Source organism: Pleurodeles waltl, chromosome 4_2, assembly GCF_031143425.1.
Source record: "Pleurodeles waltl isolate 20211129_DDA chromosome 4_2, aPleWal1.hap1.20221129, whole genome shotgun sequence".
In the NCBI taxonomy this organism is placed as follows: domain Eukaryota; kingdom Metazoa; phylum Chordata; class Amphibia; order Caudata; family Salamandridae; genus Pleurodeles; species Pleurodeles waltl.
In genome coordinates this window covers 124,099,756-124,112,322 of record NC_090443.1, presented here as the reverse complement: position 1 = coordinate 124,112,322, position 12,567 = coordinate 124,099,756, and the positions used below count along the sequence as shown (strand labels likewise).

Below are 12,567 nucleotides of genomic sequence, written 5' to 3'. Positions count from 1 at the left end.
AGCGATCTTTCCAGCGTGGTTGATCGCCAAAAGTCCTCTATGTACTGCAAGTTACAGAGGACGGTGTATAGTCTTTACACGCTCTCTGTGGGACAAAATATTTTGACATGTGGATCTCTACTTTGTCATACAAACATGTCACCCGTGAACACACGCGCAGGACAGGCCATCCAAGGGCCGAAAAATTCTAAGCGGCCATATTTGAATAGGAGGATCATCCAATCAATCTCGCTGAAAAGGACCGAAATGCTAATGTTAAAATGCTGTTTACCGAGGCTTAAAGAACTTCGTGGTTTTCATTTTCCTTTAAAAATATGTTAGGTAAAAAAGGTGATTGCTAGTAGTTGGTAATTTATTATTAATATTAGGTTAAAATGTTTCTTAGCTACAATATTATTTGGGCTTCGTTGGCAGAAATTACGAATCTCGTGGTTAAAGTTTTTTTCTTAAAGAAATTGTGCTAATCTGAAACAGTTGACATTATGGATAACCTGCGCCTCAAGGTACCGCATTGCCCGGGTAGTCCCCTCTTCCTTTCCATGGCCACGCCCAAGAGGAAATGATGTCACAGCAGCTGACGGACTTGGTTTTTACCGGAACGGAAGTTGGTTGCGATTTAAAGAGAAAAGCCCCGTGGTGGGGTGTGTTTTTTATTTGTGGTCCTGGTTTGGTGTCTCGATCGGGGCAGGCGACGTCAACATGGTTTGCGGCGGCTTCACGTGCTCGAAAAACGCCCTGTGCGCTCTGAATGTCGTGTACATGGTGAGTGTGTATGTTAAATTGTGGGCATAGAGTAGTCCGACTCTACGTGGGGTGCTCCCTATCTTTGTGTCGTTACTACAGTGTGTCTCCAAGTCTGCCTTTCATTTTGGCAACCTTTTTGTTTTTTTAGGAGTAATAGTCAAAGGTTGCTTCCTGACCCAGTTGGGCTGACACCTCTCAAAACAATGACTTGTAATAGAAGAGACCACGACTCGAAATATGGCGTTCTGACGACATGGCACCAAGCAGCAACCCTAGTAACATCACAGAATTAAAAACCCAGTCAGGATGTATGGCAATAATGAAAGAAGGGTTTTATGACAAGGAGTACAGGTTTGGATGCACTGTCACAAAAGTGAGACTTCGTGAAGACTTCGGCAGCTCTGTAGAGCAGTAGTATAGGACCACTACAAAGGAGGGCTTTTAAAAATGGAACAAATACTAGAAAGAGCCTGGTCACCGTGTGCACGTGTTTATAGTAGAAAGACCATACAGAAAATGGTCTGGGGGGTCACTGTCTTAGAAGGAAGCTCATGAGTGCGCAAGTCACGGTAACCGCTGCCTTTGAAGAGACTAGAGTAAGGGATACTTAGGGGCCACGCGAGCTGGATCGATGTAGCCTGTCAGGATGGCTCCGTGTAAATATACATACACGAGTCTAGAAGAACATCACTAACATTGACAATATTTTTCCTAAAAATAGGGCATGGAGCACCCCTCCAAGGCCAATGTATGACATTCCTGCTACAGAGTGCAAAATCAAGAGTACTGCCAGAGAATATATATATTTTTTTTTTTTATGGGCGAAGTTTGGGGGCCTAGTCCTAGTGGGAACCCTGACAAGGGGGCAGTGCTTAATTTGTAAATAAAAAGTTGCCGGTGCTCAAAGCCCTCCTCTTAAAAACGCACTTCTGCAATTAAATGTGCGAACACGGAATACTGAGGCAGAGTAATTCTGAAGTCATCTCTGGCCTCCTCAATCCATTTAAAGGCACTCTTTGTCCCTTCAGCTCACTTTCTGCTTTCTCCTTTTGTGACGCTTTTTCCTTTTTCTCTTCCTCCATCTTACCCATTTGTGTCTTTTGCTTGCAGTAAATTCATGAGGCAGAAAAATAAGCGCCAGCCCGCAAAAAAAAAAAGTGCTCTGCACCGGAAACAGACATCACAAATTAAGCACTGCTATGGGGAAAATAAATAAAATCAATTTAGTAGCCAGCGGAATTATTTGATGGGCTGTAGTTGGTGAGTTCAGTTGGCGAAAAGAGGTGTTTTGTCCAATTTAATTGTATTTATATAGCGGTTAGTATCCTTGTCAAGGGAGCAAATAGCTTTTTGACAAGTAACGCACAACTCTGGAACCCAGAAAGGATTAGTGGCGAGTTAACATAGGAAAATGAGTTAATTTTCCCAGTGGACATGCCATTCTCTTAGTTGGATTGAATAGAATAATGGAGTGATAGGAAAGGGAGGAATCTAGAAAGTGGTATTAAGGAGATCATAGTAGTAGGATTAGGTGTGGTATGAGTAAAAGAGATGGAGGAGGGAAGCGTCTCTAGATATTAATTAGGGAGGTTATAGTAAAATGAGGTTTGGGATGAGTCAAAAAAAGGAATACACGATGGAAGAATTTAGAAACAGTTATTTGTAAGATCATAGTAGTGAAATGAGGCGTAGGAAGATAATATATTGAGTTTTGAAGTTGTCAAAGAATACAAAAGCTGGGAACCCGCTTAGATCATTTTTTGAAAATGTTGCTAAGAATGTTAATCACAGATAGGCAATAGTCCATCAAATTCTGGTATTTTGTTCAAGTCTGTTTATTGATTCCAAGCTCCTAATTGTACTGAAGATAACATAAGAGAACAGCCCACACGTGTTTCACCCGACTAAATATATCAGAACAAGTGAAAGAGAAAACCATGAAAATGGTGCTGATTAATGACAAAGGTAATAGATCATTCTGGGGCCGCTATATAGATGACATTTTCCTCATCTCGCAGGGACAAGATGCATTACTTCACTTTCTACAATCCCTAAAGCCTAATATATGGAACATTGAAATAACATACCAAATTTCAAGAACCACAATTGAATTTTTAGACCTTGTGCTGTACATTGACAATGACAAACTGTATACCCACTTTCACAGAAAGATCACAGCAGCTAATTCTATTTTACATGCTTCCAGTTGCCACCCACAGAGTATGATTCTCAATATTCCAGCTGGGGAATTCAGACGAGCCAGATTGAATTGCAGTAATGAAAATGGATTATGAGAATATTTCCTATGAAATTGAGCGACTGTCTACCATAGGTTATAAACTGTTGAGTTTAAAAGAGCACTAAGGAACAATTTACTAAAATGGATCGTAATGCTATCCTTAACAAGACTAAAACAATTTCTGAAAAGACTCCGATTCGTTTCTTCACATATTTTCACAATGGCCATCAGTTTATTTGCAAATTACTTCGCAAGCATTGGTACTTACTCTATAATAATCAATCAACCAATGTATTTCTCGTATCCCACAAGTTGGCTTTAAGAGAGCCCCTAATCTCAGAGATAAACTTTGTTCTTCTTTTTACAATGAAACATCTACTCACAACTTCATGCGACCCCCACCCCAAAGGTTTTTATACCTGTACAAAGTGCTCTATTTGCAAATTGGGCCCAACAAAAACAATTGCCATCAATGACCAACCATTTATGATATGTGACTTTATTAATTGTGAAAGTACTAACAAAGCCTACCTTATCAAATGCCCATCTTATAAAGCCTATATAGGAAGTATAACTCGGGCACTTAAAATACGGATACAAGAACATTATAACATTCAAAAGGATGACATGAAATTCCCGTTAGTTGAACATTTTGTAAAGTGTCACCCTTACACACGTTCTTTTACATTCAGTGGTCTAATGCAACTCAAACAACATCCTCTAGGAGGTAATCTTGAATTTTGACTACAACAGAATGAAAGTAGACTTATCTGTTTTGACACTGTACGACAAGGTCTTAATAAGGATCCTGAATGGCACCATTGGCTAAAATAATTGTGTCAATCTTATAATTTTCAGTGTGACTCTTTGATGTTTGTATTACCTATTTTCTGATATCACTTCAATACCATATAATTGTCGTCTTATGGTTAAGGTGCTGTTCATGTGTTGCAGGCAACCCAATTAGATTTTTCTATGGATACAAGGCTATCCTTTATATTCTACTTTGAAACACTATACTTATCTCAAGTCTAAGTATGTATAACTAACTGCTTGTTTACATTTATGCACTCTTTCATTGGTACATGATCCCCCTCAAGATTTTGTTCCTCATTACCGAGCCTCATGTAATAACTTTTCCTACCCTTCCTTCTAAATACTCAAGTCATCATACTATGAATACATTTTATTAATTTTTATATCATTAGACCTGAGGTTTCATTTTTCGTATACCTTTAATAAATACTGTCACAGTTGCTTTATTTTAATATCTTTTCAAATTATCTATGGGATTATTTTCCATAAACACTCTTGGTTTTCATATATTTATTAATTTTTTTAGTTCAAATATGTAGGATCCTCAATAATATAGACCAAATATTTACCCGATTTAATTTATCTATATCAACGCGGCCGCTGTCCTAGAATTGCTTGTAACATGTTTTTCATTTAGGTTCGTATTTACCATCTAGAACTACCAACATGGCCGCCGCCTTTTTCGTATGGAATTCTTACGTAAAATAGAAGGACTCGGCTTCACTATATATAATAAACACGACTGCCATGGGAGCGTCCCATACATAACAATCGAGACTAACAAAGGACTCTACCCATTCACCGTTTATTTTGAAGGTGAAATTTCTCGCTACGTAATATGCCTAAAAATATAAGTAGGACGTGTGCCCTATCACCTACACGCTATATTTAAACAGAGTCACATTCAATGCTGTTTTCTTATATCCAACATGGCGCTGATTTAGAACGCTGTAACTTTGATTCTGGGATTATTCCCAGGACCTTTTATATTTCGTACCTAGGGGAGATCCATTTATTCAACCCTTATTAAATCCATTCACATTAGAAATGAGCCTTTTATTTAACTCGCAATGACTTTGCCTGATTATGGAATAGCTATATAATTTACTGGACATATCTACTATTATTATATATATATATATATAACACGTTTTTCTCATATCTTTGTGCCACATAATATGATAATATTGAATATATTTATTTTGTATTCTCTACCTGGGGAACTGTACCATTTGATTCATACCTATGTATATATTCTTGTAGGAGTTTGTCTATAAGTTTTGAAATATTGTTTCTCTTGTTAAATATTAGCATTTTGGTATAGAACTATTTTAGGGTATATATTGCCAATCAATTTTACAATCTAAGTCTCATCATACTAACAATGTAATTGTATAATTTGGTTATTTAATGAACTTTTCAATCTTTATATTCAGATTTTCAATTATAAAATGAACCTAAATCGCTGAGTAAATTTAATGGTATGATATTCCTGTATTATAATTTATTTGATGACTACACCTTACTAACTCACGATTATTATATAAACTGTGCAGTGCCAGCACTCTTCTTACTTCTCCATTGGTTCTGGATTTCTCATTTTCAGTCCAAAATTGAGTTCTCTCATTCCTTAATATTTCATCTAGTTAATTATCCCTAAATATACCTTTGTAATTAACAGCCATACCAATACACCTTTAGCTAGGTATGAATGATATACATGAACTATTACCTTTGTCACTAATCAGCACCATTTTCATGTTTTTCTTTTTCACTTGTTCTTATATATTTAGACCTTGCACGACGGGGTGCGCTTTTGCATGGTCCTCACGGATACCCTCTTGATTGAATTTGAATAATCCTTTTTCTGATTTATTTTTACTTATTACTTACAGCCTTTAAAAAGCCCAATGTGAATGCACCACATGGGCGAAGCACTTGTCGGCTGTTCTCTTATGTTTTGTTCAGTACAATTATGAGCTTGGAATCAATAAACAGACTTGAACAAAATACCAGAATTTGATGGACTATTGCCTATCTGTGATTAACATTCTTAGCAAAATTTTCAAAAAAAGATCTAAGTGGGTTCTCAACTTTTGTATTCTTTGAGGATTATTTACTCTAGGGAAAACTGGTCCAAACCCCCACTTGATTACCCACTGCCTAAACTCAATTTTGGGCATTTGTCATTGGAAGGGAGCATTGGACCTTGACCATTTATACCTGGGTTTTAATGTTGTATTGTATAAACTCATCCGTTCAAGTATTGCTGTACTTGAAGCTAATTTGTGTACTTTTTATAAGTAATATTATATTCTCCTCAATCTTTCAGTTGTGGAGCATTCGTAGATAAAATGGTTGATATTTACATATTGTGATGGATAAATAAAACCGACTTATAAGCATTTAATGGAGTAACTTGTATGAAAACTACGTAGAGACACATGCATACGACTAGAATAAATTTTTTATATATAAATATAACTATAAATAATGTATATACATTAAGCATACTTAAAGAATATCTGTTTTAAAAACCATGGTTATTATACATATTTGTACAAAGAAATACACATCTAAACACATGTAATCAAATTATAAATGTTTGTATGCACAAGGATATTTAGTACATTAGTGTTTGAGTATGGTAGTTATGTAGGAAGGGGGCAACTCTTGAGTAGTCTTCTGTAGATATGATAGTTATCTGTGGATCTTATGTTTGGGGGTAGGGAATTCCATAGTTTGGCTACAGTCTCCTATCCTACATCCACATAATGTTTGCATATATCCTTTGTATTGAGTCCCCATAAAATCTATGTATCCATTCTATCTAGGGTCCCATGAGGTTCATGCAGTCTTCCGGCCTAAATGCATAAAATTTAAGCAGTCATGCTACAGGAAAGGTCTAAATTCTCCATGAAACAATGACCCTGCAATGTTCATTCCAAACGTTATGCTTATGTAACATATGTGGTTTGTTTCTGACCAAGGTTTGTGTAGTGACCAACTGCTCTGGCTAAGGCCACTAACGCCTATGGCCTGCCTTCAACTGAAGCCGTTGGGATGTCTAAATTCAGTCACTGGTCACAATTATCATATTAACCAAGGCCAGTTATCGAATAAACAAGCATTTACAATGGAATAGGTCTCCAATTTCTTGAGTTAGAGCTATTGGCACTGTAAATTCATAAATGGACTTTTCTTGCCACATAAATTGGTCAACCCTGCCTCATAATTTCTTCTTTTCCTGCCATATATATACAGTGGCCCTGCATATGACGAAAGCACTTCCATTTACCTTCTTCCTCTATCTTAAAACTTTGACAATCATCATATAAACCTTTATCAGAAATAAACGTTTGACATTAGACTAATGCACAAAACACCATAACAAAAATATGATTTGGGATGGATTGGAGGGCAAAAGGTAAGAGGCAGTAAAGATGGAGAAGACAAGTGGCATAAGGTACCCCTTATTTTTTTGTTTTTCTTGTACGGTGGGGTCTTGATTAAGGGATTGCCAATCTGCAATTGAAATTCCCTGGTTTAATATATTTCTGATTTTTGTTCCTGATGAAAAGTGGTCCTGTTCCGTGTATTGCTTTGTGGATGATACAAAGCAGCTTGAAAGTGGGTCTTTAGGTAATCAATGTAGAGCCCTCAAGGCAGGGGGATGTGGGCTTGTGGCTTTACATGTCAGAGTACTCTGGCAGCAGGGTTCTGAAACCATTGTAGTCTTTTCATAGTTGATAAAGATGATCTGTGGTAGAGGCCATTGGCATAATCATGTTTCTGCAGTACAAGAGACAGTAGCCTGGACGTGGGGGAAAGATGGGTCACAGGGTTTTCATAGTTATGAGGTTTGATATTGCCAACGTTTCCACTTGGACGTTTATTGATAACTTTGAGTCCATAGTAATTCCAAGGTTTCTTACTTAGTTAGATACTTTAGACGGTGGTCCCAAATCTCCAGACGCAGAGTGGGTAATCATTTTTCTAGTTGCCCCATGTGAGTATTTTTGTAAGCATTCATTTTGAGATGGCTATATGTCATCCACTGATCAACGGCTTTGAGGCATCTGAAGATTTTTGGAGTTTCGGATGTCTTTGGGGCTTTCCAGTTTAATAGGTATTTGTGTCATCTGCATAATTGTAGCATGCAAGTTGAAATTTATTGATCATTGCCGATACTGACTTAATGGAGATGTTAAAAAGCATGGATGAGATGATAGAGCTTTTAGGGACCCTTGCTTTTGTGAAAGTATGATTTGGATGAGAAATGGGGTGTATGGATGGCAGTTTTGAATGTATGATGTGAGTCAGTTGAGCTGTCACCTGTATGTCAGTTTCTTGGGGACTTTGTATTAGAGTGATATGGTCAACTGTGTTGAAGGCAGCTGATAGGTCCAGAAGTAGTGTAGCAACCCTTTTGTTGTCTACTGTGTTTTTTAGTTCATCCCAGATGGTGATGAGGACAGATTCTGTGCCTCTTACTGGGCGGAATCCTGTTTGGTAGCAATGAAGCGTAGAAAGGATGTGTAGAGCTACTGGCAGCTTGTTTGTAACAATATTGTTACAACTAAGACCTCAATGGCCTATGACAAGTAGCGCTCTTTTTTTTTTTTTTTTTTGCATAGAGCGTATGACCTCTTGTATACTTCTGTGGGCTTCCAGCTATTTCACTTGTTAGTTTGTGTCCTTCCTTCCTAGTGGTTAGTCATGCCTATTTGTCCCTCCTCCTGTGTAATTACGCTTTGTCCTGTTAATCTCATCTGTAGGACTTTTTTACTTTTTATTTTATTTTTTTACTTAATTTCCTGCTCCTGTCCAGGAAAGCTTTCCTTTTCATTTGCAGAGAATTCTTGCTCCAAGTTTAGCTCAGCTGTAAACAAGGCAATAAATCAGGCTGTTATCTTGGTCACATTTGGTCTTTTTGGGCTTGCTACACCCTCTTTCAGCTGCCTGGCTCCCACCACTCTTTGGCTTGGAATTTCTTCATGAAGTGTGCTTGCTTGTGGTGAGAACAAGGGCAGAGGATTCCTTGCGTGCAGCTTCATTAGTGCACCTCAGTTCACACACTCCAAGCTCTCAGCTGTGTCAGTGCGAGGACCCCACGCACCCTGTCTGCCAGAGCACCTCAGTTCTTACAGTCGGTACACACACACTGCTGTTGCAGTACTGGGCCCTCGCGTGCAGGTCCATCAGTGCATCTGTTCTCCCCTGGCGAGGTCACTTCCTTTCCTATACTGGAACCCCCTCACATACAGTTCTTTTATGGCAGGTCAATTCTAATATTCAATCTTACTACCAAGCCAATATTGAACCCGAAAGAGCAAAAAACAGCTCAACCAGTGCACATCAAGTCTAACATCCAACGCCACTGTTGATGGGAACCACCATAGCTTCACCAAAATTCATAATTTCTAACATAAGGCTCACACACATGCCCTTCTAGATGCCTCGCTTCTGTAGTTCAGAGGAAATGCCACTCCCATGCTGGGCCCCACTTGCAGCTTCACCAAGGCTCCTCCAGGCTAACACTGGCACGCCGATACTAGGCTCCATTAAGATACATCACTTCTGACCATGTGTGTCCATTATTATTCCAGTACTTCAGCCCACATACAACTGTTAGTGCACCTCAACAGTAACCTGCAGCGCCCCGTTATTCGAATACTAGGAAATACAGTGTTCCGTTTCTCATTCCTGACATGCTGCCTTTGTTATTCCAGTACTGGCCTAGGACACAGCTCTGCCTACACCACCAATCCTGATCTGAAGCACCCCAATGTTGTATTGGGGTTCGCATACAAATCTGCTGATGCACCTCCTGCTGTTCTACAGTGGTTTACTATAAATCTTTCACGTCTGTGCGTGGAAGCCACAAGTTACTTGTTGGGTCTAGAAGTGTCAAAGTGGTTTTCCCATTCTGTGGAAAATGTCAGTACATACATGCCCTGGTTATTTACCTGCCTGTTTCTCTCATCTTCTTCTTTTTTTTTTTTTTTTTTCACTAATATTCACTTTTCTTTCTTTTCACACTTCCTTTTGTCTTTCATTCGCTAGCTTCCTTCCCATTTTAGGGTCGAGCCTGCGTTGCATGCGCTCGCGCATGCGTTTCGCAGGGAGACTCTTTTGTATTTATAAAAGGGCTCGGAGCCCTGTCAACTTCACGTCCGTGTTTTTTATTGGTTGGTGGGCTTCCCTCATAAAATGTGCTTGCTTTCATTAGTCGAAGGCACGCATATGGCATGCCTTTTCCGTGGCTAGCGACCAAGTACAGAAAACATGCGAGGCTCGCTGTTTTCCATCGGGCTTGTGGACTTTTTTTTCTCTAATTTACGAGCCAGATCTCGCTTGGCAGAAGTCAAGCGCTTTACGTACTTGATTTCACTTTTTCGGGTTATGTACATAAATGCACTTTTGCCCGATAGGTGAAAAGTCGGGTTAGGAGTTTACAACGCGATCAGCTCTAACATGAGCAAACGCGAGACCCGATGCATTGTACATGCTTGTTTCTTTTGTCGTAACACTTTTGCTCGATTACCTCCTTAGTTGTGTTTTCATTTTCTTGTTCTTTCTTTCCCTTCTTTTTATTTCTTTGTGACCCCCTTCTCTTTCTTCCGCTTGTTCGTTATATTCCTTGCACTCTCTTTTTCTGCACCATCCGCTTTCTCTCCTGAGGCCTAATTATCAATAGAGCAACAGGTGCAGTGACACTGGGACCTAGAGACCCCACTCAACTCTAATTACTGCTGTATTTTTCTACCAAATTTGCAGTCAACCATTTTCCTTTTTTACTCCAGGACCAATGACACTGTTACTATGCCACTTGTCTTCTCCATCTTTACTCCCTCTTACCTTTCGCCCTCCAATCCATCCCAAATCATATTTTTGTTATGGTGTTTTGTGCATTAGTTTAATGTCAAACGTTTATTTCTGATAAAGGTTTATATGAAGATTGTCAAAGTTTTAAGCTAGGGTAAGAAGGTAAATGGAAGTGCTTTAGTCCTATGCAGGGCCACTGTATATATATGGCAGGAAAAGAAGAAATTATGAGGCAGGGTTGACCAATTTATGTGGCAAGAAAAGTCCATTTATGAATTTACAGTGCCAATAGCTCTAACTCAAGAAGTTGGAGACCTGTTCCATTGTAAATGCTTGTTTATTCTTTTATTTGATAACTGGCCTTGGTTAATGTGATAATTGTGACCAGTGACTGAATTTAGACATCCCAACGGCTTCAGTTGAAGGCAGGCCATAGGCGTTAGTGGCCTTAGCCAGAGCAGTTGGTCACTACGCAAACCTTGGCCAGAAGCAAACCACATATGTTACATAAGCATAACGTTTGGAATGAACATTGCAGGGGCATTGTTTCATGGAGAATTTAGACCTTTCCTGAAGCATGACTGCTTAAATTTTATGCATTTAGGCCGGAAGAGTGCATGAACCTCATGGGACCCTAGATAGAATGGATACATAGATTTTATGGGGACTCAATACAAAGGATATATGCGAACATTATGTGGATATAGGATATGAGACTGTAGCATTATGTTGTTGTGGAATGGTGGTCCACACAGATCAGGGGCTTGGAACAAAGGAGGATCCAAAGGCACACATATTATGGTCATCAGGACAGGCAAGGATGGCACACTGAACCAGGATCTAAGAAAGGGGGGCATGAACATTATTGAGATCTAGGACAGATGAGAACTATAGACATTTCTGAGACCTAAAACATAGGACCTTGGGTGCCCAATTGATCATGGATGGACCTTACCTGGCATCCGAGTCACAGATGGTCATGGGTATGAGCCTGGTTTGTGTAGAGGAGAGCCCTATACGTTTCCAAAGTGTCTGTAGTTAAAATGCATTAACCTTTACTTGAGTCCCGAGCTAGTATCATCTACATTACAAACTCTGGGATAGAGTAGGACCATTAATGCTACTGGCTTCTTAGCCTGAAGATAACTTGTCCTTCGCCTCTATCAAATATAGAGGATGAGCCTCACTGGAACCTAGGACCGAGGTAGAACATGGTGAGCGTGCAGAATAGGGTCAGAGAAGACCAATCTATATTATGAGGATCCAGTGTAGGGGATTTCCATGAACATTAGTGGGACCTAGGGCAGAGAAGACTGTGGATGTTAAAAAGGATTTATAATACAGGAATGGTGGATGTTACAGGAGTTTATTATGGCTTGGAGTCGGGTACTGTGGACAATATAGGATGCAGATGAACCACAATAATTATTTTAGGAATGACTGTAGCAGGGGACCATCAACAAAATGGGCAGAGGCATTGACAACATATGGGGCCGCAACAGGGGAGTACATAGCTCTGGTACAGAGCTCTAGAGCAGGACACCTGTGGACTCTAAAAGGCCCTAAGTCTGAAGAGGCCCACGTATACTATGTATCTTGGACAGAGGATAGACTTTACCGAGATGCAAGACAGAAGAGCCTGAGCATTACTGGGGACGTGTTTATCTTTGTTTGAGTCTGCCCAGGGTGGGACTTCATCCCCCCCAGGCTTCTCTGCTGTCAGCGCGCCATTTAAGCCCAGGATAACACCCGCTGCGCGGGCGTGCCCTGGAGTGTGCCCGGGCCAAGACTGCCCGTCTTCGTCCGATGGAGACTGGGTTGGGTACATCTCCCTGAGTTTTAGAAGTAAGCTTATTAGGTGGCTAACCAGAGGCCATTTTAAGAAATTTTAGCCACCCTTCTGTAAAGAGTGGCATACCTGGGGAAAGAAATTCCTGACA

The 12,567-nt window shown here is 39.7% G+C and overlaps 1 protein-coding gene across 2 annotated transcripts in view; it reads left to right on the top strand.

Annotated features, from left to right (window-relative positions):
- The first annotated feature begins 573 nt into the window (after positions 1–573).
- The window catches only part of TSPAN31 (tetraspanin 31), a 155,448-nt gene continuing 143,454 nt past the window's right edge, over positions 574–12,567 (top strand). The window contains exon 1 of one of the 2 annotated variants that reach the window (XM_069230928.1): positions 574–762. In XM_069230928.1, the coding sequence (XP_069087029.1) occupies positions 700–762 (63 nt within the window). In that variant the 5' untranslated portion in view covers positions 574–699. The remainder of the gene's footprint in view (positions 763–12,567) is intronic. The other variant, XM_069230927.1, reaches the window with a different exon arrangement.